General features: G+C 48.4%; 1 protein-coding gene across 1 annotated transcript in view; it reads left to right on the top strand.

The window, feature by feature from the left end:
* GPA33 (glycoprotein A33) overlaps window positions 1-16,129 on the top strand; it is a 37,538-nt gene extending 21,409 nt beyond the window's left edge. The window contains exons 3-7 of the mRNA XM_075263277.1: window positions 563-773; window positions 2,350-2,514; window positions 12,246-12,362; window positions 12,851-12,977; window positions 15,834-16,129. Of these exons, the coding sequence (XP_075119378.1) occupies window positions 563-773; window positions 2,350-2,514; window positions 12,246-12,362; window positions 12,851-12,977; window positions 15,834-16,023 (810 nt within the window). The 3' untranslated portion in view covers window positions 16,024-16,129. The remainder of the gene's footprint in view (window positions 1-562; window positions 774-2,349; window positions 2,515-12,245; window positions 12,363-12,850; window positions 12,978-15,833) is intronic.
* The last annotated feature ends 10,199 nt before the right edge of the window (window positions 16,130-26,328 follow it).

The following is a 26,328-nucleotide window of genomic DNA, read 5'->3' as shown; positions in this document are numbered from 1 at the left end:
AAATCACTTGAGTTACTCGCTGTACATTATCATTTGTCTGTACCGTTACTATAGGACGGGTGAGTGTTGTAGCAGCTGCGTCCTAGGTGAGAGGGATCAATGGCCTCTTCCATATACTATAATACCCCTCCCCCCAAAAAACAAAAAAACTTTAAATATAATGGAAATGCAGTGCTGCAGATCAGCCAGAAGAGGGAGACAGAGTACACCGCTGTATATGCGCCATTATATAACGAGTGCATGGAATTAGTGAGCGGCTGCAGATTATTCGGTGGATTTTGTTCCTTCTAGTACATTCCCCCCTTTCCCCCCTCGCCACTTGCAGGGAATGAGGAAAACTTCCCGCAGCACCACAAATGTGAGAAGTAACAGCTCAGAACGGATATAAAGGATATGCTTTGTATGTTTAAGGGGGGCGCTGTTGCATTGACTTCTATGGGGAGATCTCTCCACCATCTGGTGAAAAATGGTACTGCAAGTGTTATCTCAGATCATCACGTCATCCGCAGACATAGTAACTTAAAGGGGAAGGCTCACTAATGAGTTTCTCGGTTTCTTTCAGACTGTGGCAATCACTTACCTTGGAGGAGACTTTTTTAGCGATGACGCCTATAAGGGCCGGGTGTCCTTTAACAACAGCTACTTATTAAAGAACGCCTCCATTCTCATCGAGCAGCTTAGGATGGAAGACAATGGGACATATAAGTGCGACGTAGAGACTGCACAAGACTTTCCAGGGACCCGCACTGCCAAAATGGACCTTGTCATCTTGGGTAGGTCCAATGATAGTCGTAGTGACTGTGAGATTCCTGTACAAGACAGACCGTGGTAATAATGTAATATGGGAAGGTTAAAGGGTTAACAGAGGGGTCCCTTGTTTATAACCATTGGCTACAAGAGTCTCTCACATTGGAGAGAGAGATTTCAGTGAAATCCCTGTAATGCATCATTTCTCCTGTGGCGGCGCTGTATTGATCACTTGCTGCTGGATTACCCTGCAGAGGATTGCTGGCGGATCTAGCAGAGATCAGATCATTGTAGGGAGGGGGGTCATCAGATGAAAAGCGGTGTCAGAACTGGGCGCCTACTCCCCTGGAAAATCCAATAAGACGGCCCCCGAGGAGACCCTGAACAATAAGCAAAACTGCTGGGGTCAGGCTGCCAAAATAGAGCAATTACTGCTACTGTATATGGGTCTGGATTCCTGTTATGAAATTCTCTTTTACATCTGGGGTCTTTGTTCTCTTTGGGGGCGGTCATGTCCCTGGAATTTCCTTCTCTTTGGGGGGTCACACACCTGGGGTTTCCTTCTCTTTGGGGGGGGGGGGGTTCACATCCCTGGGGATTCCTTCTCTTTGGGGGGTCACACACCTGGGGATTCCTTCTCTTTGGGGGAGGGCACACACCCGGGGATTCCTTCTCTTTGGGGGAGGTCACGTCCCCAGGGATTCCTTCTCTTTGGGGGAGGTCACGTCCCCGGGGATTCCTTCTCTTTGGGGGAGGTCACGTCCCCAGGGATTCCTTCTCTTTGGGGGAGGGCACACACCCGGGGATTCCTTCTCTTCGGGGGAGATCACGTCCCCAGGGATTCCTTCTCTTTGGGGGAGGGCACACACCCGGGGATTCCTTCTCTTTGGGGGAGGGCACACACCCGGGGATTCCTTCTCTTTGGGGGAGGTCACGTCCCCAGGGATTCCTTCTCTTTGGGGGAGGGCACACACCCGGGGATTCCTTCTCTTTGGGGGAGGTCACGTCCCCAGGGATTCCTTCTCTTTGGGGGAGGGCACACACCCGGGGATTCCTTCTCTTTGGGGGAGGTCACGTCCCCGGGGATTCCTTCTCTTTGGGGGAGGTCACGTCCCCGGGGATTCCTTCTCTTTGGGGGAGGGCACACACCCGGGGATTCCTTCTCTTCGGGGGAGATCACGTCCACGGGGTTTCCTTCTCTTCAGGGGAGATCACGTCCCCAGGGATTCCTTCTCTTTGGGGGAGGGCACACACCCGGGGATTCCTTCTCTTTGGGGGAGGGCACACACCCGGGGATTCCTTCTCTTTGGGGGAGGTCACGTCCCCAGGGATTCCTTCTCTTTGGGGGAGGGCACACACCCGGGGATTCCTTCTCTTTGGGGGAGGTCACGTCCCCAGGGATTCCTTCTCTTTGGGGGAGGTCACGTCCCCGGGGATTCCTTCTCTTTGGGGGAGGTCACGTCCCCAGGGATTCCTTCTCTTTGGGGGAGGGCACACACCCGGGGACTCGTCTCTCTTTGGGATCTTTCCAGAATTCTACTGTTTGTCAGGGCATTAGGAGTTAATTGCGATAACGTTGTTTTTGTGTTTTGTTTCCTCCAGTTGCTCCATCCAAACCAGTTTGTGCAATTGTCGGGACGGCAGAATATGGCCAGGACATCAAACTGACCTGTAACTCTGAGGAAGGGTCCCCGGCCCCCAACTATGCATGGAAAAGCTACAGCCCACAGAATGTGGAACGGCCATTACCGCAGACTGCAGTCATAGGTATCTATATAGCGCTCACATACTCCACAGCGCTGCACACAATAGGGCGTTTATAGGGGTTATTTTAGATTACAAATAAAGGTCTGCTGTTTTCCAGGGACAGCGCCACTCCTGTTCATGGTTGTGTCTGGTATTGCATCTTAGCACTAGAGATGAGTGAGTAGGTATTCCATGAAATATTACGGTATTTGAAATACTCGTACTTGGTCGAATACCATGCGGTAAACGCAGTAAAAATTTGATTCCCCTCCTGCCTTCCCTGGTGCTTTTTTTACACCAATAACTGTGCAGGGGAGGTGGGACAGGAACTAGGACAACGGAGGCATCGAAAAAACAAACGTATATAGTCATTGGCTGGTAGGCAGGGATAGGATAGGAAGGAGAAGAAAACCAACAGCTCTTTCAAGAGCTACATTCCAGTGTCTTGTCAGTGTCCATCACTGTAACGTGGCATTGACAGGCTCAATCTGCGCAACCCAGCTTTCCACAGTGTGGAGGATCCTGAGTGGCATACACTGAAAGTGTATTCCCAAAGACCCTATATACCCCCAATCCATGTTCCAACAGTGTGCACCCCCACCCCCACCCCTGAAACTAACTTGAATACACTGTGTGTATATCCCCTAACAATAACATTGGGGCTACATACACCCTCAATTCTTGCTATTGGCATATAGTGCCAGGTTTGGAGTGTTAATTCCCCAAATACATTGGGGCCTGCATCCCCCCTTAATTTGTTGATTTTGGCATAAACACCCAGGTTCTGAGTGTGTTTAAGCAAGGAAAGCATATTAAAATGCGCAAGGCTCCCGGAAAGGGACGTGGACGAGGCCGTGGGCGAGGTCGGGGGAATGGTTCTGGGGAGCAAGTTAGCGGTGAAGCCACAGGGCGTCCCGTGCCTACTCCTGTGGGGCAGCAAGCATTGCGCCACTCCACAGTGCCAGGGTTGCTTGCCACATTAACTAAACTGCAGGGTACAAACCTTAGTAGGCCCGAGAACCAGGAACAGGTCTTGCAATGGCTGTCAGAGAACGCTTACAGCTCATTGTCCAGCAGCCAGTCAGACTCTGCCTCCTCTCCTCCTATTACCCAACAGTCTTGTCCTCCTTCCTCCCAAAATTCCCAAGCTTCACAGAACAATAACCCCAACTGTTCCTGCTCCCCAGAGCTGTTCTCCGCTCCTTTCATTGTCTCTCAACCTGCCCCTCCATTTCGCATGTGTCCAGATGCTCAAACACTAGAGTCTCCTCCATCTCCGTTCGATTTGGTGGTGGATGACCAGCAACCCACCCTCATCGACGACGATGAGACGCAGTTGCCGTCAGGGCATCCAGTTGACATGCGCATTGTGCGGGAGGAGGAGATGAGACAGGAGTTGGAAGAGGAGGTGGTGGATGATGAGGACACCGACCCCACCTGGACAAGGCGGATGTCAAGCTGGGAAAGTAGTGTGGATGTTGAGGCAGGTGTAGCACCAAAAAGGGTAGCTAGAGGCAGAGGCAGAGGTCAGCAGCTTAGGCGAAGCCAGGCCACACCCGGAAACTCCCAAGATGTTCCAGTTCGTACCCAGCCCCGAAAAACTCCCACCTCGAGGGCACGTTTCTCAAAGGTGTGGAGTTTTTTCACGGAATGCGCCGAGGACAGATATAGTGTTGTCTGCACAATTTGCCTCTCGAAATCGAGTAGGGGCCCTGAGAAGAGCAACCTGTCCACCACTTCAATGCGCCGTCATTTGGAATCCAAGCACTGGAATCAGTGGCAGGCAGCAACGGCAGGACAAAGGCCGCCTGCCGTTCACGCCACTGCCTCTGCCACTGCCTCTGCCACTGCTCACAGTGCTGGCGATGCACTCCAGAGGACGAGCCAGGACATCACTTCATCTGCCTCCGCCACTTTGTTGACTTCTCCCTCATCCTCCCCTGTTTCTGTCTTATCTCCTTCTCCTGCACCATCAAAGGCACCATCAGGCGCTTCTTTACAACAACCCACCATCTCTCAGACATTGGAGCGGCGGCAGAAATACACTGCTAACCACCCACACGCGCAAGCCTTGAACGCCAACATCGCTAAACTGCTGGCCCAGGAGATGTTGGCATTCCGGCTTGTTGAAACTCCGGCCTTCCCGGACCTGATGGCAACTGCGGCACCTCACTATGCCGTTCCTAGCCGTCACAACTTCTCCCGGTGTGCCGTCCCCGCCTTGCACCAGCACGTGTCACTCAACATTTCGAACATCGAACATTTTAGTGTTCGCTCATCTCTAATAATGAGGGATTGGTGATATTTCTGCCAAAATTTATAAAACTTCTATTACATTGTTCTTTAAAAAAAAAAAGGTGCAAAAAAACATTTTGGCAAAAATACGTAAGCTCGCAACCCACGTCAAGGGTCCTCATTGTCCTGCGAGTCCCTACACTAACTAAGGCTGCATTCACATGGAGTTATTTGGTCAGGAATTCCTCCTCCTAAAAACACCTCCCCATAAAGCTGTATATAGGGCGGTATATAGGGCTGTATATAGAGCGGTATATAGGGCGGTATATAGAGCGGTATATAAGGCGGTATATAGGGCTGTATATAGAGCGGTATATAGGGCTGTATATAGAGCGGTATATAGGGCGGTATATAGGGCGGTATATAGAGCGGTATATAGGGCGGTATATAGAGCGGTATATAGGGCGGTATATAGGGCTGTATATAGAGCGGTATATAGGGCGGTATATAGGGCGGTATACAGGGCGGTATATAGGGCTGTATATAGGGCGGTATATAGGGCTATATGGTGAGGCGTTTTTTGGAAGAAGAATTTGAGTCCGTTTCCTGACAAAAAATCTCCATGTAGCGCAGCCTAAGGGTAAGTTCACACTGAGTTTTTTGGATCGGCACTTGAGGTGGAGGCCGCCTCAGGGTCCGATCCAAAAACCGCATAGCCGCGACTGAAAGCCGGAGCACTGCACCAGTATCCAGCCGCGCACTCCGCTCCGGATTAGGCCCAATGAATGTCCGGAGGAGGGAGAGTCTTCAGGCCGCACCGCGAGGTGACTCCGCCTGAAGAATGAGCGCGTCGCTCCTGAGCGGCCATCTTTTTGGTCAGGGTTTTGAGGCGATTACGCCCTGACCAAAAAATCCCGGTGTGAACTTACCCTTACAAAGCAAACCTAACTAACTAAATGGTGGTGAAGGGGAACGTCCGATGTCTTCTATTGCTTCAGTGACTGATGGAGGAGACGATTTAGTATCACAGACCAGTGACCTGTTACTAGACCGTCTGCTCCATCTGACCCGGAAACACATCATGTTCTCCCTTTATTAGCAGTAAGTAGAGGGGCCATTACTAATAATAAGGCCTTGTATTATATCCTACTAAATGATGGGGGTTGTGCTTCTTCTCTCAGGTCCATGGAGTCGGAGCTCCTGTGATGGTCCATCTGACCCTCCATAAATAAGGTCCTGAGATAAGAACCCCAACCCAATGATCCAGAGGAAGGCGAAGAAAACCCCGGAGATCTGAGTCTCAGGGGAAAAAATAATTCCTTCCTGACCCCAAATATGGCGATCGGCAATATAACCCTGGACCATGTCTATCCCTCTGCCTGCTGCTGAGCCGAAACCTGCTCCGAAGAGCTTACAGTCTAGAGATACTGCCCGAAGGCTCACAATGTATATAGATGTGTATATAACAACATAATATCCAAATGACCTACATTGCCCCCCCCCATACCCACCAGTCGTCCCCCCCCACCCCAACCGCGGGTGAGGTACATGGAATTACAACAATTATATTAATATCCAAATGCCTGACATTGCCCCCCCCCTCATACCCGCTAGCCCCCCCCAGCTCTTCTTCTTTCCTCCTCGTCTCTGCAGTCGGAGCTCTTCTCTCCTCTTCTTCTTTGCAGTCGGAGCTCTTCTCTCCTCCTCTTCTTCTTTGCAGGAGCCTGAACGCTCACGACGTATATATACATGTATATAGTGACATGTATGTAATATAAAACAACCCCCTCCTGCTCCGGAGAGCTTACAGACTAATATAAGGAATCCTCTCTATGATAATACCTAATAAATGGTGACCATGATGGCGGCTTATCCCCGGGGCAGGGGCTACACGACAACTTCAGCCACAACACACATCACACAGTCAGAGACCACCGTGTCATGGTCAAATACCGGCATTACCGCCAGTGACATGAATGTGGTTGTGTCTCGATGACTCACAAGGGCTCAATGACAGTCAGACCGCCATTGCAACCACCGCCAGAACATAGCAGATGACTTGCTCGTCATAACCCAACCACATTCACTTCCATTAAACGGAAAAAGCGCTAACACTACGATATCCAACCACATGACACATGCCGCAGCCAAAGCCGCCATGTAGCCCCGACCTCAGAGATAGAAGCCATCCCCAGGGCAGGAGCTACTCAGCAACTTCATGCATCTAAGCACACATCACGCAGCCAAATACCTATGTGTAGTGCGGCCGGCAAACCCGCCAGTAACGCGAATGTGGTTGTGTCTCGATGACTCACAAGGGCTCAATGATGGGGGGACCACCATTGCAACCACCGCCAGAACATAGCAGATGACTTGCTTGTCATAACACAACCACATTCCCTTCCATTTAATGGAAAAGACCTGAAACTGTAATCTCCAAGCACATGACATATGCCGCAGCCAAAGCCGCCATGTAGCCCCGACCTCAGAGATAGGAGCCATCCTGGTGACCATTAGCCCTGGACTAAAGAGAGGATTCCTGCCAATAAAGTCAGTATTGATTTCAAAGGCTTACAATCTATTCCGGAGAGTTCCTTCCAACCTTCCATGATAAGACCAGCCCTGCTCTTCTGAGCTTACAATCTAAAGGAAACCATCATTAATGTCTGCCCTGCTCCAAGGAGCTTACAATCTAAAGGAAGGAACGCTCCATTCCCTAGTCTAACACCTGTGTGTGTGGAGAAGACTTTGCGTAAAGAACTTCTGCAAATAAAAAAACAAAACAAAGGGAAAATCAAAATGATTTCTCTCCACTGCACCCTGACTGCCATAGCCCCACCTCATAGCTTCTAAGCCCCACCCATGAGCTTGTAAACCCAACCCCTGAGTTTCTAAGCCCCGCCCATGAGCTTGTAAACCCCACCCCTGAGCTTCCCAGTGGAGTATGACGCTCCAGTACTTACCTCTAGAAGCTTGTGGAGGTGGCCGCTCCGTCCATACGCTTATGGAGAGGCTGAAATAAAGTGATATATAGAACGTGAGTGATTGTAAAACATGACATCATCACCATTACACAAACATCAAGCCATTCACAATACAATAGACATGTCATGTGACCGGCCCCAGGTAATGACATCACAAGTGAGGGAGGAGTTATCTCTGCCATTGTAACTGTTATGTTTATGGTATAAAAAGGGGCGGAGCCTCCCATAGGACCTCAGATTTCTATAGGTCAGGAAATAATTTATGGCACCAATATAGTAGAGCTCATAGCTGGCGCCTGAGGATGGAGGACAAAATCTGCATCCCCTCCCCAATGTCTCCCCCATACCTCTCCTCCTCCAGTCCCCGGCCCGGACCTTGTCTATAGTAATAAGTTACAGTGTAAGGTGTGTTTATGCAAATCCATCATTGTGATGTCACATGGCCTGGTGATGTCATACGAACAAGTGATGTTCCATGGGAGAATTCATCTCAGGTTGTTTGGAGTTACTAAAGTGGAAATTTCCAGTGTTGTTCCCGTCACTTTTGTTTGTAGAATTTGGCTCCTCTTTCCCGGGCCTATGGGGGGCGCTCACAATAACTCGTATGGCTATAATCACACGGGCAGTTTTGGAGCAGTTTTTACTGCCAGGAGTGGATCCAAATGGAACGGGACAGATAAAGGAAGAACAAATCTGCCTGTGTGATGTCATCCATAGTGCGGTATTACTAGTATAATAAATAGGAGCCACAGAAGCTATATCTAGAGGAAGCTTACATCTAGCTACAGTGAATCCCAAATTCCCCCCAGCATGGACGCCCCCTATAGGACATACCTGTTCTCCCCAGCATGGACGCCCCCTATAGGACATACCTGTTCTCCCCAGCATGGACGCCCCCTACAGGACATACATGTTCCCCCCAGCATGGACGCCCCCTATAGGACATACCTGTTCCCCCCAGCATGTACGCCCCCTATAGGACATACCTGTTCCCCCCCCAGCATGGACGCCCCCTATAGGACATACCTGTTCTCCCCAGCATGGACGCCCCCTATAGGACATACCTGTTCTCCCCAGCATGGACACCCCCTATAGGATATACCTGTTCTCCCCAGCATGGACGCCCCCTATAGGACATACCTGTTCTCCCCAGCATGGACGCCCCCTATAGGACATACCTGTTCTCCCCAGCATGGACACCCCCTATAGGATATACCTGTTCTCCCCAGCATGGACACCCCCTATAGGACATACCTGTTCTCCCCAGCATGGACACCCCCTATAGGACATACCTGTTCTCCCCAGCATGGACGTCCCCTACAGGACATACATGTTCCCCCCAGCATGGACGCCCCCTATAGGACATACCTGTTCTCCCCAGCATGGACGTCCCCTACAGGACATACATGTTCCCCCCAGCATGGACGCCCCCTATAGGATATACCTGTTCCCCCCCAGCATGGACGCCCCCTATAGGACTTACCTGTTGTAGTTCTCTCCTCAGTCTGGACATCTTCATCTGTCGCCATCCTCTGAGCGGCTCCTGTAGTGTCAGCTCTATCTATACCATCGCCACCGCTGTGATGTCATCATGTTCTAGTGATGTCTTAATGGCCTTGGAATTCCAAAGCAAAAGGTCAACCTCATTTGCATGTCACTGACATGAATCTGTGTCTTACACCCTGGAGACCCCTTTAATCCTGGGTCGGGGTCTTGTGTATCTTTCTCTTGTTACATTCTAGTAGAATCCTCGCGGCTTCGCTCGCAGATAATCTGTTACATTGTTGCTTATGGTGACGTCACATTCTCAGTGTCGCAGGAAATCTTATTTTTCCACTTTTAAGTTTTTATTATTTTGGCATTTTACTAATTTCTCGTAACATTGATGTGAACGACTTTTATTTTATTTTTAATTTCCATATTTTTATTGATGTTCCATATTCAGCACATATTATGTAGTAGAAACTATTAAAAGTATTTTTTGAGCAATTTTTCGTCAAAAAATTTAAATTTCTTCCCCTTACACAAACATATAAAACATTTACACCCAATAACAACATAGCGCACCCCTCCCCCAGTCTCATCTATAAGGAGATCATTGGATTCCAGTTACAAAACTATCTATTGTAAGGCTCAGTGATGAAATCAGGGGCCACTATGGGGTATAATACTGTGTGCAGGGGCCACTATGGGACATAATACTGTGTGCAGGGGCCACTATGGGGGATAATACTGTGTGCAGGGGCCACTATGGGACATAATACTGTGTGCAGGGGCCACTATGGGACATAATACTGTGTGCAGGGGCCACTATGGGACATAATACTGTGTGCAGGGGTCACTATGGGGGATAATACTGTGTGCAGGGGCCACTATGGGGTATAATACTGTGTGCAGGGGTCACTATGGGGTATAATACTGTGTGCAGGGGTCACTATGGGACATAATACTGTGTGCAGGGGTCACTATGGGGGATAATACTGTGTGCAGGGGACACTATGGGGTATAATACTGTGTGCAGGGGTCACTATGGGACATAATACTGTGTGCAGGGGTCACTATGGGACGTAATACTGTGTGCAGGGGCCACTATGGGACATAATACTGTGTGCAGGGGCCACTATGGGGGATAATACTGTGTGCAGGGGCCACTATGGGGGATAATACTGTGTGCAGGGGTCACTATGGGACGTAATACTGTGTGCAGGGGCCACTATGGGACATAATACTGTGTGCAGGGGCCACTATGGGGGATAATACTGTGTGCAGGGGCCACTATGGGACATTATACTGTGTGCAGGGGCCACTATGGGACATAATACTGTGTGCAGGGGTCACTATGGGACATAATACTGTGTGCAGGGGCCACTATGGGACATAATACTGTGTGCAGGGGTCACTATGGGACATAATACTGTGTGCAGGGGTCACTATGGGACATAATACTGTGTGCAGGGGCCACTATGGGACATAATACTGTGTGCAGGGGTCACTATGGGACATAATACTGTGTGCAGGGGCCACTATGGGACATAATACTGTGTGCAGGGGTCACTATGGGACATAATACTGTGTGCAGGGGTCACTATGGGACATTATACTGTGTGCAGGGGCCACTATGGGGGATAATACTGTGTGCAAGGGCCACTATGGGGGATAATACTGTGTGCAGGGGCCACTATGGGACATAATACTGTGTGCAGGGGCCACTATGGGACATAATACTGTGTGCAGGGGCCACTATGGGACATAATACTGTGTGCAGGGGCCACTATGGGACATAATACTGTGTGCAGGGGTCACTATGGGGGATAATACTGTGTGCAGGGGCCACTATGGGGGATTATACTGTGTGCAGGGGCCACTATGGGGCATAATACTGTGTGCAGGGGCCACTATGGGGCATAATACTGTGTGCAGGGGACACTATGGGGCATAATACTGTGTGCAGGGGCCACTATGGGACATAATACTGTGTGCAGGGGCCACTATGGGGGATAATACTGTGTGCAGGGGCCACTATGGGGGATAATACTGTGTGCAGGGGCCACTATGGGGGATAATACTGTGTGCAGGGGCCACTATGGGGGATAATACTGTGTGCAGGGGCCACTATGGGGGATAATACTGTGTGCAGGGGCCACTATGGGGGATAATACTGTGTGCAGGGGCCACTATGGGACATAATACTGTGTGCAGGGGCCACTATGGGACATAATACTGTGTGCAGGGGCCACTATGGGACATAATACTGTGTGCAGGGGCCACTATGGGACATAATACTGTGTGCAGGGACCACTATGGGACATAATACTGTGTGCAGGGACCACTATGGGACATAATACTGTGTGCAGGGACCACTATGGGGGATAATACTGTGTGCAGGGGTCACTATGGGGGATAATACTGTGTGCAGGGGACTCTATGGGGATAATACTGTGTGCAGGGGCCACTATGGGGGATAATACTGTGTGCAGGGGCCACTATGGGACATAATACTGTGTGCAGGGACCACTATGGGACATAATACTGTGTGCAGGGACCACTATGGGGGATAATACTGTGTGCAGGGGTCACTATGGGGGATAATACTGTGTGCAGGGGACTCTATGGGGATAATACTGTGTGCAGGGGCCACTATGGGGGATAATACTGTGTGCAGGGGCCACTATGGGACATAATACTGTGTGCAGGGGCCACTATGGGACATAATACTGTGTGCAGGGGCCACTATGGGGTATAATACTGTGTGCAGGGGCCACTATGGGGTATAATACTGTGTGCAGGGGCCACTATGGGGTATAATACTGTGTGCAGGGGCCACTATGGGGGATAATACTGTGTGCAGGGGCCACTATGGGGGATAATACTGTGTGCAGGGGCCACTATGGGGGATAATACTGTGTGCAGGGGCCACTATGAGACAAGTGCATACAAGCCCCCTGCTGATGTTGCATAGGGTGGGATTTGAACCCAGGTCCCCCGCACTGCATTGCTTACTGCTACTTACTGATTGTTTCCTTCCTATTTTAGACAAAGGAGAACTGACTTTAAAAAACCTTTCCATGGATTCCTCGGGATTCTTCATCTGCACGTCCAGTAATAGAGTCAGCAGTGACTCCTGCAACATGACCCTGGCCGTCATGCCACGTAAGATGCCACCAGGACCTGTTATTACCAATAGGAACTGACCTAAAGGGATTTTACTTTCTGATTTTTGTTTTTCTTACTTCTATTTTCTGTCCATGATTCTGGGGCGGCCATCTTGTCTGAGCGTCGCTGTTCTGTTTGCAGCATTTAGTGACCTGCTTTACAGGGCCATAGGCTGCAATAGACCAGAGCTGACTCATTGCTGTCTATGGAAGAGTTTTCTAGACATGCTCAGTGCGGGAAGGGGGAGGAGATAAGCTGTGACCTCATCTATTGTGAGTAATGATGTAATGATGGGTCAATGGTGTTATCTGTACAGGTGACTGCTGCAAAGAAAATCTCTCCAGAATTGGCAAGTGGTGCTCTATTATTAAGCTTAGTGGTCAGAGTGGAAATTGCAGAATATAGTAAACCCGACAGACTCCACAGAAGGATTTACATTTTTTTAGTCTTCCTATTAATTGTCTGTCTTCTTTCTTCTGGCACAGCCTCCATGAACATTGCGCTGTATGCTGGAGTGATCGGGGGGAGCGTCGCCGGCATCATAGTCATCGGTATCATCGCTTACTGCTGCTGCTGCCGGGACGGCAACGACAAGGAAGACTATGAGATGGCGTAAGTTTGTGTTTCCCATTGTAAGGCTGCGGCTGTACGGCGACTTTGGTCATGTGATACATTGCAACCTAAACTAAAGCAAAAAATGCAAACCTGCTGGATTTCTGGCTGCAAGTTACAGCCAAACCTTGTGGTGATCACTGGGCTACCCTAAGCAGACAGACACAGCGAGACTCTACCGTGCCCACCTTTCCTATACAGTCACAGCGAGACTCTACCGTGCCCACCTTTCCTATACAGACACAGCGAGACTCTACCGTGCCCACCTTTCCTATACAGCCACAGCGAGACTCTACCGTGCCCACCTTTCCTATACAGTCACAGTGAGACTCTACCGTGCCCACCTTTCCTATACAGCCACAGCGAGACTCTACCGTGCCCACCTTTCCTATACAGCCACAGCGAGACTCTACCGTGCCCACCTTTCCTATACAGTCACAGTGAGACTCTACCGTGCCCACCTTTCCTATACAGACACAGCGAGACTCTACCGTGCCCACCTTTCCTATACAGTCACAGCGAGACTCTACCGTGCCCACCTTTCCTATACAGCCACAGCGAGACTCTACCGTGCCCACCTTTCCTATACAGGCACAGCGAGACTCTACCGTGCCCACCTTTCCTATACAGTCACAGCGAGACTCTACCGTGCCCACCTTTCCTATACAGCCACAGCGAGACTCTACCGTGCCCACCTTTCCTATAAAGCAACAGCGAGACTCTATAACGTGCCCACCTATCCTGTGCAGACACAGCGAGACTCTACCATGCCCACCTTTCCTATACAGTCACAGCGAGACTCTACCGTGCCCACCTTTCCTATACAGTCACAGCGAGACTCTACCGTGCCCACATTTCCTATACAGTCACAGCGAGACTCTACCGTGCCCACATTTCCTATACAGTCACAGCGAGACTCTACCGTGCCCACCTTTCCTATACAGACACAGCGAGACTCTACCGTGCCCACCTTTCCTATACAGTCACAGCGAGACTCTACCGTGCCCACCTTTCCTATACAGCCACAGCGAGACTCTACCGTGCCCACCTTTCCTATACAGCCACAGCGAGACTCTACCGTGCCCACCTTTCCTATACAGCCACAGCGAGACTCTACCGTGCCCACCTTTCCTATACAGTCACAGCGAGACTCTACCGTGCCCACATTTCCTATACAGTCACAGCGAGACTCTACCGTGCCCACATTTCCTATACAGTCACAGCGAGACTCTACCGTGCCCACATTTCCTATACAGTCACAGCGAGACTCTACCGTGCCCACCTTTCCTATACAGTCACAGCGAGACTCTACCGTGCCCACCTTTCCTATACAGACACAGCGAGACTCTACCGTGCCCACCTTTCCTATACAGTCACAGCGAGACTCTACCGTGCCCACCTTTCCTATACAGCCACAGCGAGACTCTACCGTGCCCACCTTTCCTATACAGCCACAGCGAGACTCTACCGTGCCCACCTTTCCTATACAGTCACAGCGAGACTCTACCGTGCCCACATTTCCTATACAGTCACAGCGAGACTCTACCGTGCCCACATTTCCTATACAGTCACAGCGAGACTCTACCGTGCCCACATTTCCTATACAGTCACAGCGAGACTCTACCGTGCCCACCTTTCCTATACAGTCACAGCGAGACTCTACCGTGCCCACCTTTCCTATACAGACACAGCGAGACTCTACCGTGCCCACCTTTCCTATACAGTCACAGCGAGACTCTACCGTGCCCACCTTTCCTATACAGCCACAGCGAGACTCTACCGTGCCCACCTTTCCTATACAGCCACAGCGAGACTCTACCGTGCCCACCTTTCCTATACAGCCACAGCGAGACTCTACCGTGCCCACCTTTCCTATACAGTCACAGCGAGACTCTACCGTGCCCACATTTCCTATACAGGCACAGCGAGACTCTACCGTGCCCACCTTTCCTATACAGTCACAGCGAGACTCTACCGTGCCCACCTTTCCTATACAGCCACAGCGAGACTCTACCGTGCCCACCTTTCCTATAAAGCAACAGCGAGACTCTATAACGTGCCCACCTATCCTGTGCAGACACAGCGAGACTCTACCATGCCCACCTTTCCTATACAGTCACAGCGAGACTCTACCGTGCCCACCTTTCCTATACAGTCACAGCGAGACTCTACCGTGCCCACATTTCCTATACAGTCACAGCGAGACTCTACCGTGCCCACATTTCCTATACAGTCACAGCGAGACTCTACCGTGCTCACATTTCCTATACAGTCACAGCGAGACTCTACCGTGCCCACATTTCCTATACAGTCACAGCGAGACTCTACCGTGCCCACCTTTCCTATACAGTCACAGCAAGGCTTTCCCTTTCACTTCTCGGCCCATACAATACACACTCCTGCGATGCGCCCTCTGCTGGCAGAAAGCTATTTTTGCATTTACTTTTACTATTCCCTCTGCATTCAGTCACCTAGTCAGTGACCGATTCTGCAGGAAAAGATGGAGCTTGATGGTGGCAGTGACTGCATTTGGGGGTGATAGAAATGGATGCAAAAAAGACAGGGAGCGAAACTCAGCGGCCAAGATGGTTCTACTTGCCAAGAGGTCTAGAATACAGCACCTATGTAAGATAACTGGTCACATCCAGAGCTGCCTTCAAAATCTCCATGCAGCCCCATCTGGTTGGGAAGGCCTTGTGCTGCGGGAGATGTCTATACCAGGCACTATGAATTACGGTGATGTTATGTTCACCCAGTAGGGTTTTGGATGCAGCTCTAGATGCAATTGGAGTATGAGCCATGATTTCATTCCATAAGTAAAATCTCATCTGTGTTTCTGATTGGTTGATCCCTTAGAGAAAGAGATGAGGAAGAGGAAGATCCTGACCAGCAGACACAGCAAAAGAAGCAAATACAGCAACAGCAACAATACCACCAGGAGGATGAGGGCGAAGATGATGATGATTTTGAGGATAACCCACCACGTAAACCACCCATGCCGCCAGGACATAAACCCCGCCTGGTTCTCGACCCCGTAGACGCCTAATTGGGAAACTTTTTTAAAAAAAATATATATTTTTTTTTTCTTCCTTCAGGACTGACGGTAGGAACACACAATGCACATGAGCGCCTGGACGGGGCGAGGGGCACAGGCGGGGCAGGGGGGGGGGGGGGGGCTTACACAAATTAGACATTCACACTGGAAACATAGCGTACGATCTTCAGACGTCTGCAGGTTCTCGCATCGCTTCTGTATCATCCGGCCGCACTGGAGATCAATGTCAGACTTTATTTTTCTCTTTTCTGGAATGTGCTTTGTAAATAGGTCAATACTTTATTAGGACGACCTCTCACCTCTGACCTGTGTGGGATATTTACACAATCCTACAATAATGGACCTCAGATTACTCAATGGAAAGCGAAACATTTTATGCAGGAAACTAGATGGTTAAGTGTGTAACGTGATAGAGAATCTATAATCAGAACTTTTTTATTCAGAAACCTTTAGTTATTGTCTATATTGGATCATTTATTACAATGTCTCTTTTATCATCAGGGCTTTTTGCTTCATTTCTTATTTTTATAACGGTCAGAGTTCTCGTCTTCTGATGGAAAGCTCCAAAGGTTCTACTTACATAGAATTAAAGGGGGACCTTTCACCAACTCCACCTTTGTCATCCTTCAATAGGCGCTGCTCCACAGATTCTGGCGCAGTTGGAATTTTTTCTCTAGCCCCTACCATTCCTGAGCAATCACGGCTGATAGTTTCCCCATAACTGTACTCTCTGCTGTTAGGTGGGCGGTCCCTGTCTACGCTGGAGTCAAGGACCGCCCACCTGATAGAAGAGAGTCAGATTGTGCTGGAAGTAACAGACGTGATGACTCGGGAATGGTGCGGGCTAGAGAAAAAATTCCGACTGTGCCAAAATCGGTTGTGAGGAATCTATTTAAGGATGAAGTTGGTGGAGGTGGTAAGAGGTCGCCTTTAAAATATACCTGCAACCGCCACTAGAGGGAGCTCAATGGACACAGTTGTAATAACTGACCATTATAAACGTATAATAAGAAATTAATCAACATGAACTTTTGTATTGGGGGGGGGGGGAGCTTAGAGGGGTTTTTGTTTTCCCTTAATTTATGTAGGGATGAAAATAAAGTTTCTTATTCTTATACAATTTTCTGTTCATTATTTAACCCCTTAAGGGCAAAGACACATTTTTTTTAAAAAAAACATGAGTCACTTTACATGGTAACAGGTTCACACTTGTGTTCGGGGTTCTGATTTTCGGATCTGCTTGGGGACCCAAAAAACAAACATTATGAGCTTAAAGGGATCCTATCATTCACACACAATTTTTTGTAGATACCACGGTGGAATAGCTTTAAGAAAGACTATTCGTCTCCTACCTTTTCATATCCGCGCCGCCGTTCGCCTACAATCCCGGGTCTTGTCAGTATGTAAAAAAGCTCTCTTGCAGCACTGGGGGCGTCCCCAATGCTCCCAGGGCGTAGGCCAAGCAGACTGCGCATGGATACAAGAAAAATGGCCACAGTATTGTAAGCGGCCATTTTCTTGTGGCCAGTGGACATGCTCAGTCGGCTTGCCCTAGGCCTAGAAGTAAGAAGACGATGCCAGAAGAAGACGCGGTGAAGACCTCGCTGCAGATAAAGATGGAGGCGGTGCTGGAGAGCTCTCTGGCAGCATTGGGGACTCCCCCAGTGCTGTTTGAGCCCTAGGGCCCGCCCCCAGTGCTGCGAGAGAGCTCATTTACACACCGAGAAAAAACAGGATTGTAGGCGAATGGCGGCGCGGAGAAGAAAAGGAAAGGTAGGAGACTAATAACCTTTCTTAAGGCTATTCCGATGTGGTATCTAGAAAAAATTGTGTGTGAATGATAGGATCCCTTTAAACCTTTGCCAACCTCTACCTGGGCTGGTGGGAGAAGGAGGTGGTCTTTGTGGACCCCATGGGGTTGTGTTCTTCTGATATCCTCATGTGGATCAACTATATAGACGTTGTGTTCATTGGGGGGGGGGGGGGGGTCACGAGAAAGTCCCATTCTGACTTTGGGCGACCACTTATTACCGATATTCTTGGTCTTTTCTTCACGTTCCATCACGTTTTTGGATTTAACCATCAGAAAATCCCCATCGGCTATTTATAGAAAGGAAACTGCAACGGACTTCTTGCTCAGATGGGAGAGCTGGCGTGCACCCCTACGCTTTACCAAAAGGCCAATTTCTTTGGTTTCTGAAATTGTATCTCTATATCGGACTAGCGAGTGTTGGATCTTCCTGATCAGCCGTTGGTGGTCCATTATTTGGTTTAGTAGGTAATATTTTCGTGCCTGGTTGTCTTCGTAGATTCTGTGGAGTTGGTTCTAATCTCTTCTCTCTGAGATATTCCTTCGGGTTTCCTCCTGATATTTCACATCCATGTTCGCTGTGTATGATGTTTATACTTACCTGCGATCGATCCTGACTAATACGCGGCATGATACTGGCAGTGAGCGGGATTTTAGTGGAGGTGCGACGTAACCTTGCAATGTTATTGGTGGCTTGTATGCGCATGTACGGGGACTCTAGCCTGGGCTGTTGGAGGGGCCTGTCCGTAATATGATTGGCTCTCGTCAGCTAGAGGGGGCGATCCCATTTCTATTTCAAGCCGCGACCTCCGCCCCTCCGTGCAGCCATGTATCAGTGCCGGTGGGGGTGATGGGGGGACCGTTCGTTTTGTCTAGTTACATCACAACAAGGCTGGGAGACGAATATAGTACAGAACATTAGTACAGTAAGCCTCTGATAATGTGTCCGTAGCAGCAACTATATAACCGACACTGAAACGCGTTAGTATACTATCTACAGCTCTAATCACTTCTCTGCCCCATAGAATAACCCCGAGAGATGTGATGGAATCCAGAAATCAGTGAGGGGACTTATAGCGACATCGGCCCCACTTATATTTCATCTAGGGTTTAGTTCTCCTCTAAAGGGTTGGTGATGAATTATCTAGTCATAGGGTCACATCGCACTGTGTGAATGCTAATCAATGCGATGTGTGTGTGTGTGTGTGTATATCCTATCCTGAAAGTTTGTGTTTGGATGTTTGTTCCTCAATCACACAAAAACGGCTGAATGGATTTGCATGAAATTTGCCACATACATAGATAGGAACCCCGATTAGAACTTAGGCTACTTTTTATCCTGGTAGATGACGTCACTACATGACCGCAGTGAAGGAATGTAGGTTCACACAACAATAAAGGACCTGTGATGACGTCATCACAGGTCCTTGAGCCATTCTAGGATAGGATCATTCTAGGCAGTGGGTGGAGCTACACGCTATTTTGTGGGCGGAGCTATATAGGATGAAGCTGGACAGTGTGAAAGCCGATGAAAATGGAAGATCAGGAGATTACACAACATGCACTATGTGTGTGGGCAAGAGGAGTAGATCGGGTGTAGAGTTTCAGTGAATACGACGGGGAATGTGTTGTTCTGCCTCTGATGGGGGAGAACTTGGCAGATTTCAGCAACATCCGTTCAGCCCTTTATAACACAGAAGCTGCTCAGACAGTCACATAACCAAACCCCTGTAATCACAATTGCCCGATATAGCAGAGCTTACGCAGCACTGTAGCACACCTCTGTAGGCTCTCCATATACAAACAGCTGGATATTCTACGCATATGCAGCGATGTAGCAGAGCCGAGACGCGGGAGCAGGGTGATCGAACTTTGGCACATTTCAGTAACATCCATTCAGCCCTTTGTAACACAGAAGCTGCTCAGACACTGACATAAGAACACCTTCTAATCCAAATGGCCAGATGTAGCCGAACTTAGGCAGCGCTGTAGTACAGCTCAGTATGCTGCGCATATGCAGCGATGTAGCAGTGCCGAGACGCGGGAGCAGGCGGATCATCCACAACAGCAATTGGCTAAATATAAGTGGCTCAGCGCCAACACCAACCCACAGACAAAGTTGCGGGCATATGCTAGTATGTGTCTGTATATATATATATATATACATATATAATATATCATATATGGATGTGGTAAGGGTAACACAATATATAATGACTCACAAATAACCAAACTATATAGTAATAAAACCACAGCGCACACATCTATGATCTCTGTGGTATCAGGACCAGTCAGGTTTGTGTTAACACAATACCAGGGAGGAAAGACATCAGCAATGATCTTAGAGAAGCAATTGTTTCCCATTGGAAGGGATAGGAGTCCATTCAAAAACAATCTGAAGTTTTACAGTGAGAAAGATTATTCATGACATCTGACAACCTCCCCGGAGTCCCAGGAACTTCACCCCAGGGTCAGACTGTACAATGCTCCGAGAGATCGGAAAAACACCCGAGATTTACCTCTCCGACTGTACAGGCCTCAGTTACAAGTAGAAAAAGACTGAACATGTATGGTGGGGGTGGAAGGGTTGTCAGGAGAAAGGCTCTTTAACCCCTTCTTGATATCTGATGTAATAGGGCTGCATTATAAAAAGGCGCAAGGCATAGATACCGCATGAAAAGGATTGCCAATTAGGCCACACCCCCTTTTCTCGCCAAAAAGTGGCGAGGGCAACATAACATCCAGAGAAAAAGGCACAGAGGCTTCATAAATGAAATGTAGGGTAGAAAAAAGGTGCAAGTAGCCTAATAAATGTGTCCCATTGAGCTGACCATGAGCCTCTCTGTACAGCAAAGTATCCTGGAGTCAGATGTGAGGCCGTCTATACAACAGCTAAAGCTCGGCCGAAACTGAGTCATGTGACAGGACAAGGATCCCGAGCACAGCGGCAAATCTACAACAAAATGGCCGAAAAAGACAAGCATCAGTCCAGACCCCAACCCAATGGAAAAGCTGGGGCCGGGCCCTAAGAGACCTGAACAGGAACGAAAACCACAAACCTCAATGACCTGAAGGAACGTTGTAGAGAAGACTCAGCCCAAATCCTCCAGAACGGTGAGAGAGACTGATAAAGTCATCCAGGAAAACAAGGCTCTGAGTTATTCCTGTAAAGGTGGATTTATAAGCTCCGGAGTCCTGGGCCGGCTACACACGGCCTCCATTTTGGTTATATGATATTGACCTGGTGGATTCTGTTGTGTCTTCTCCATCTGAGGTTGGATTTATCTCTATTATGTCCTGCTGTGTAAAAGCAGAGGATTCCTCGGTTCTTCTCATCACGGTCTACACACAAAGAACAGTCAGCTCATTGAGCGGCATTAGATCGGTATTCTCACACCACACAATGGCTCCGAGGTCCAGCACTGGTGCCGGAGGTCAAGGACGAGGATGATATGACCCATATTACAGGCACATGTGACAAGTAATGGTCCATATACTTATACTAGAGGCACAAGCTCCCCGGGGTATAGTGCACATGGTGAGATAGAAGAACTGATGTAAGACCTATCCATAGGGAGAGGTGAGGAAGAATTTTTGACATCTCCATAAATACTAGAATTTAGGCACTTTGCCATTTGTGGATGACACGGTTACACAAGGTCACATACACACAGCTTTACTCCAGGTTTCCATAACAACCAATCGCAGGTTTTTCACTGATTACCAAACTGAGATACACATTATCACATGACGCTTATCGACCAATGGAAACTCGCAGGTTCTTCATTCTTCACATACACACAGCTTTACACCAGGTTTCCATAGCAGCCAACCTATTCTTATGGGGAGACTACACAAACAAAAAATGAAATATAACCCATGCAAAGCCGAGTCCTTCTGCTAGTGTATATGTATATCTAAGATTATGTCTGTGGATGTAACATATTTATTGTACCTTATACGCTATTTAATGATATAAAGTACTGATGATTTTGTGACTTCTCCCATTGAGCAGCACTACAGTCAGTCTCTCCTCTGCCAGATATTATTGCTCCCCATCTCTGGTTTCTTTATTTTGGGGTTATTCGGTGCCTCTGGATTTTTCTGATATGTTTCCCTGCTACTCTTGACCAGGGCTCAGGATCCTTCGGCTCTTCAGCTGCTGTTTAACTACAACTCCCATCATGCTCCATTCACATCCATGGAAGTTCCAAGAACAGCAGAGCAGGTGTGCATGCTGGGAGTTGTAGTCTCACCACAGCTGGAGTGCTGCAGGTTGTCTGCCCCTTCTGTAGGTGTTTGGTAGTAGACCAGTGAGCACACACTCGGGTCCTCCTCTCGATGTCCTCTGTCCTTCTTGGCGTTCCTGGAGATTGGTGCCAGGAGCCGGTTACTGCTGAGAAATACTCAGACTACAGGTGGTCACCAGCTATTCCTTCTGACCGACCAATACACATGCACACTCAGCTTGGGATGAATGGATCCAGTGGGGAGAGGGCAATAAACTGCCTGAGACAACCAATGAGCCAAACCTTTATTTACCCTGATGTCTGCCATTTGGGATTTTTTGGCACCCCCTAATGAATGACCTAGTGGACCTCCACCGATCAGCTGTTCTAACAAGCTGATGGTACCAGGAATCCCCAGCCAAAGCAGCCATATAATTGTAATTCTGGACACGCTGTACTTCCCTGACTAATACCGTAATCCAGAGCTCACACAACTTTATAATCCACCATTTATTCAGTGAGTCACTTTTTATTACGGATGATAAGCGGCGCCTTCACTGCCAAATTAAGAGGAAGAAAATCGTCTTTACTGCTCAATAAATCAAGACCTTTGCGATGTAAGCGGGGGCGAGATCAAGGAACAAAATGTATTTCTTCTTTATTGTGCGTTCAGTTTTCTTTAACGCTTTGTAGTGTAGGGAAAAAATCAGAAACTACCTGGAAACTGTCAAGAAGTAGGCAGCAGGCCGGACTATAGAGTCATGGCTTGTGGGACTGCTCAGGATCCCCAATATCAGGAACCTATGGGCGTGCAATGGCCTGCTAAACGCGAGGACTAAGGAGAAAGGGGAAGTACTGATAGGATCTGACAAGAGCAACTTGCTGATGGTTTCCTATCAGTAATAGGAGAGCTTCATTTTACAGGTGACAGGGAGTAGTTTGCTTGCTCTCAGTGTGGACATTGTGTCATATCTTGCAGCAGTTTCCCCCACTTGGAATTCAGCCTGGCTGAGCTCCTATTAACCCCTTCCTGACGGAACAGGAGCACAGCACAGCAGATCCCCTATATTCAGTAGACACCTAATGTGTATAATGTCTCACAGTCATTCTCTACTCTTATCTGTATTCTAGGGAAAGGAGGGACTTACTACTTTTGATTTTTTTTTTTAATCTTTTTTTTTTTGCACTATTTTATGGAAGATACTATACCTTATTATTGCGGCTGATCATAACCCCCCCCATAAAAAAAAAAAAAAAAAAAAACATTTGTTGACTCGAGTGTAACCCAAGGGGGGATTTTTCAGCACAAAAACTGTGCTGAAAAATTCGGCTTATACTCGAGTATATTTTTGTGTAATTTAAGCTTTTAAAGGAAAAGTTCTTCGACTTTCTAATAGACTCTGCACTTCAATCCTTGTCTCTTTACAAGATCTCTGCTGTCAGAGAACATTCAGAGGTAGCAACCCCGCACAGAGCTGGTCCTGCTCACAGCTGAGGGGTTGTTACAGTTGTATCCAGTCTAGACAATGCTCTGTGAGCTCAGCAGCTGCACATTAGGACGAGCTCTGTACATCAGTGTGTGTATTATCCTGTACTGTGACATCACCGTGTGTATTATCCTGTACTGTGACATCGCCGTGTGTATTATCCTGTACTGTGACATCGCCGTGTGTATTATCCTGTACTGTGACATCACCGTGTGTATTATCCTGTACTGTGACATCACCGTGTGTATTATCTCTGTACTGTGACATCACCGTGTGTATTATCTCTGTACTGTGACATCACCGTTTGTATTATCTCTGTACTGTGACATCACCGTGTGTATTATCCTGTACTGTGACATCACCGTGTGTATTATCCTGTACTGTGACATCGCCGTGTGTATTATCTCTGTACTGTGACATCGCCGTGTGTATTATCCTGTACTGTGACATCGCCGTGTGTATTATCTCTGTACTGTGACATCACTGTGTGTATTATCCTGTACTGTGACATCACTGTGTGTATTATCCTGTACTGTGACATCGCCGTGTGTATTATCTCTGTACTGTGACATCGCCGTGTGTATTATCCTGTACTGTGACATCGCCGTGTGTATTATCCTGTACTGTGACATCGCCGTGTGTATTATCTCTGTACTGTGACATCACTGTGTGTATTATCTCTGTACTGTGACATCACTGTGTGTAATAACCACTGTTCTCACAGTACAGACATATTACAGGCCCCCACCGATCATTTAGAATTACTGCATTATGTTTTGTATCCAGCAGGGGGAGACAGAGCACACAGAAATTTCCAGCGTATCTGTTACAAGTGACATGTTATAGACACAGTGCATGGTATTAGTGAATTGTTGCAGGTCGTTCAGTGGATTTTGTTCCCCTGGGGTCAGTCCTACCACCAATAAACAATCCCCTGTAATCTATACAGTAGAAGTAGCAGCTCGTGTCTCCGCGCAGTCTGCACGGTTTCTTACATGTGACTTGCACCGTTACATTGCAGCCGCCTGATTTCCAGGCATTTGTTTCAGGAGTAGTTTGTCAGCCTCGCTCGATACCTGCGTCTGATCTACATTCGGGGTTTCTGTCCCCAAATCCACTTAAACATTGTGAGCAGCACTTTTCTCTGCATTTTTTGGGTGGAAACCCGGTGGCCCCCATTATAGTCTCCGGAGTCCGGGGGTCACCGCTTTTTACACGGATTAGATTTCCATTCTTCAGGTTCTTATTGGACTCAAAGAACAGAAAGCTAAATGCTAATGTGACCCAAACATCATCTTTGGCTGCATCCCCTGCCAGAAGAATGGGTAGCCCGGTAGCCACGTGGCACGATACAAGACTGTCCTCTCTCTCCCTATAATGGAATTTTTTTATTTTTATTTTTTAACATTTCCTATAGTAGCCAGACAATAGAAATGAATACAAAACAACCCAAAAAGTTATGCGTCTGTAGTACATTATACAGCACAATGGCTACCTGGTGCGCAGGACTCCGGCTCTGCCCTGATACCCCCGACACTTCTGATTGGCTCCAGACTATATAAAGAGAACGCAAAGGAGAACTCCACCATTTACTGCCTGTACATTACAGCAACTAGGAAAAGTAAACGGCGTCCGAACAAGCAGCTCAATGGTTAAAGGGGATTTCTAGTACATGTAACATCCGATACAGAGGACCTGACACCCGGGCCCTGTACAGATCAGCTGTTTCAGGAGGACATGTTGGCTGCTGCTAGTCAAGTACTAGGAGCAACGCTGCAGCCCCATCCAGTGTGTACTAGAATCAGAGCAACTTGTACATGTGCCCGGTCCACTACAATGACTTCCAGAGCCTGTAGAGGGTCAGAACAGCTGATCTGTGCGGGCTCCAGGTAATTCTGATGACCTATCCTGTGCAAAGGTCAACATGAATCATCCATTTGGAGCCAGAACACCCCTTTAGCCTAAGGCCCCAATGGTGCAGAGATGCAGCTTCTTTTTCTTGCAGATTTTGCTGCGTTTTTCAGCCAAACCCAGGAGTAGAAGGTAGAAGGGAGTTTTTTGCAGGCGGATTTTGAGGCGGAATCCGCCTGCAAAAAAAGGCTCCCGTTCATTTGAATGGGAGCCGCTTGATTCTTTTTCCCGCTAGCGAAGCAAGATGCCCCTTCTTTCCACGGATTCCGGCGCGAGACTCCCTCCTGATTAAGCCCATGCATTCTGGCCTAAGCAGGAGCGCTCGCGGCAAACTGCAGGTAACATTCACAAGGCAGAAACCGTTTCCGCCACCTTTACCACTGTGTGAACACACCCTAAGAATGTCCTAGAGAATTCCCATGACTTTTGTAGACATTCTTGGCATTGGTTCAAAAAACCGCAGCAAAATCTGCAACGAAAAAAGTTGCGTTTCTGCAATGTGGGACCTCGGCCTTACAAGGCTACGTCCATCTTTGCAGAGTGTATACAGGTCCTAAGCAGACGGTAACAGACTACAAACCCTCAGTGTAGTCAGACAGTAGAAGGATAGACTGGGATCAGAGTCTGCATAGGAGCTGCGTACACAGAACGCTATCAGATTGCGTCAGTCTTTATTCTAGCCGCAGCGAAGCCTGAGGTCACAGGTTACCGTGATTGTCCTAAACATGAAAACAAACGATAAAGCAAACAGCGCTATAACGTACTACAGACGCCAGATAAGTGCTGACACACTGTAACAGAACATGCGCTCTGCGTCCATACCCAATATACAACATAGAACACAATTGTAGGAGCTTCC

The sequence above is a fragment of the Leptodactylus fuscus genome, chromosome 2 (genome assembly GCF_031893055.1).
Source record: "Leptodactylus fuscus isolate aLepFus1 chromosome 2, aLepFus1.hap2, whole genome shotgun sequence".
In the NCBI taxonomy this organism is placed as follows: Eukaryota; Metazoa; Chordata; class Amphibia; order Anura; family Leptodactylidae; genus Leptodactylus; species Leptodactylus fuscus.
Note: the sequence above shows the minus strand (reverse complement) of the source record. Positions and strands in the feature narration are given on the sequence as shown.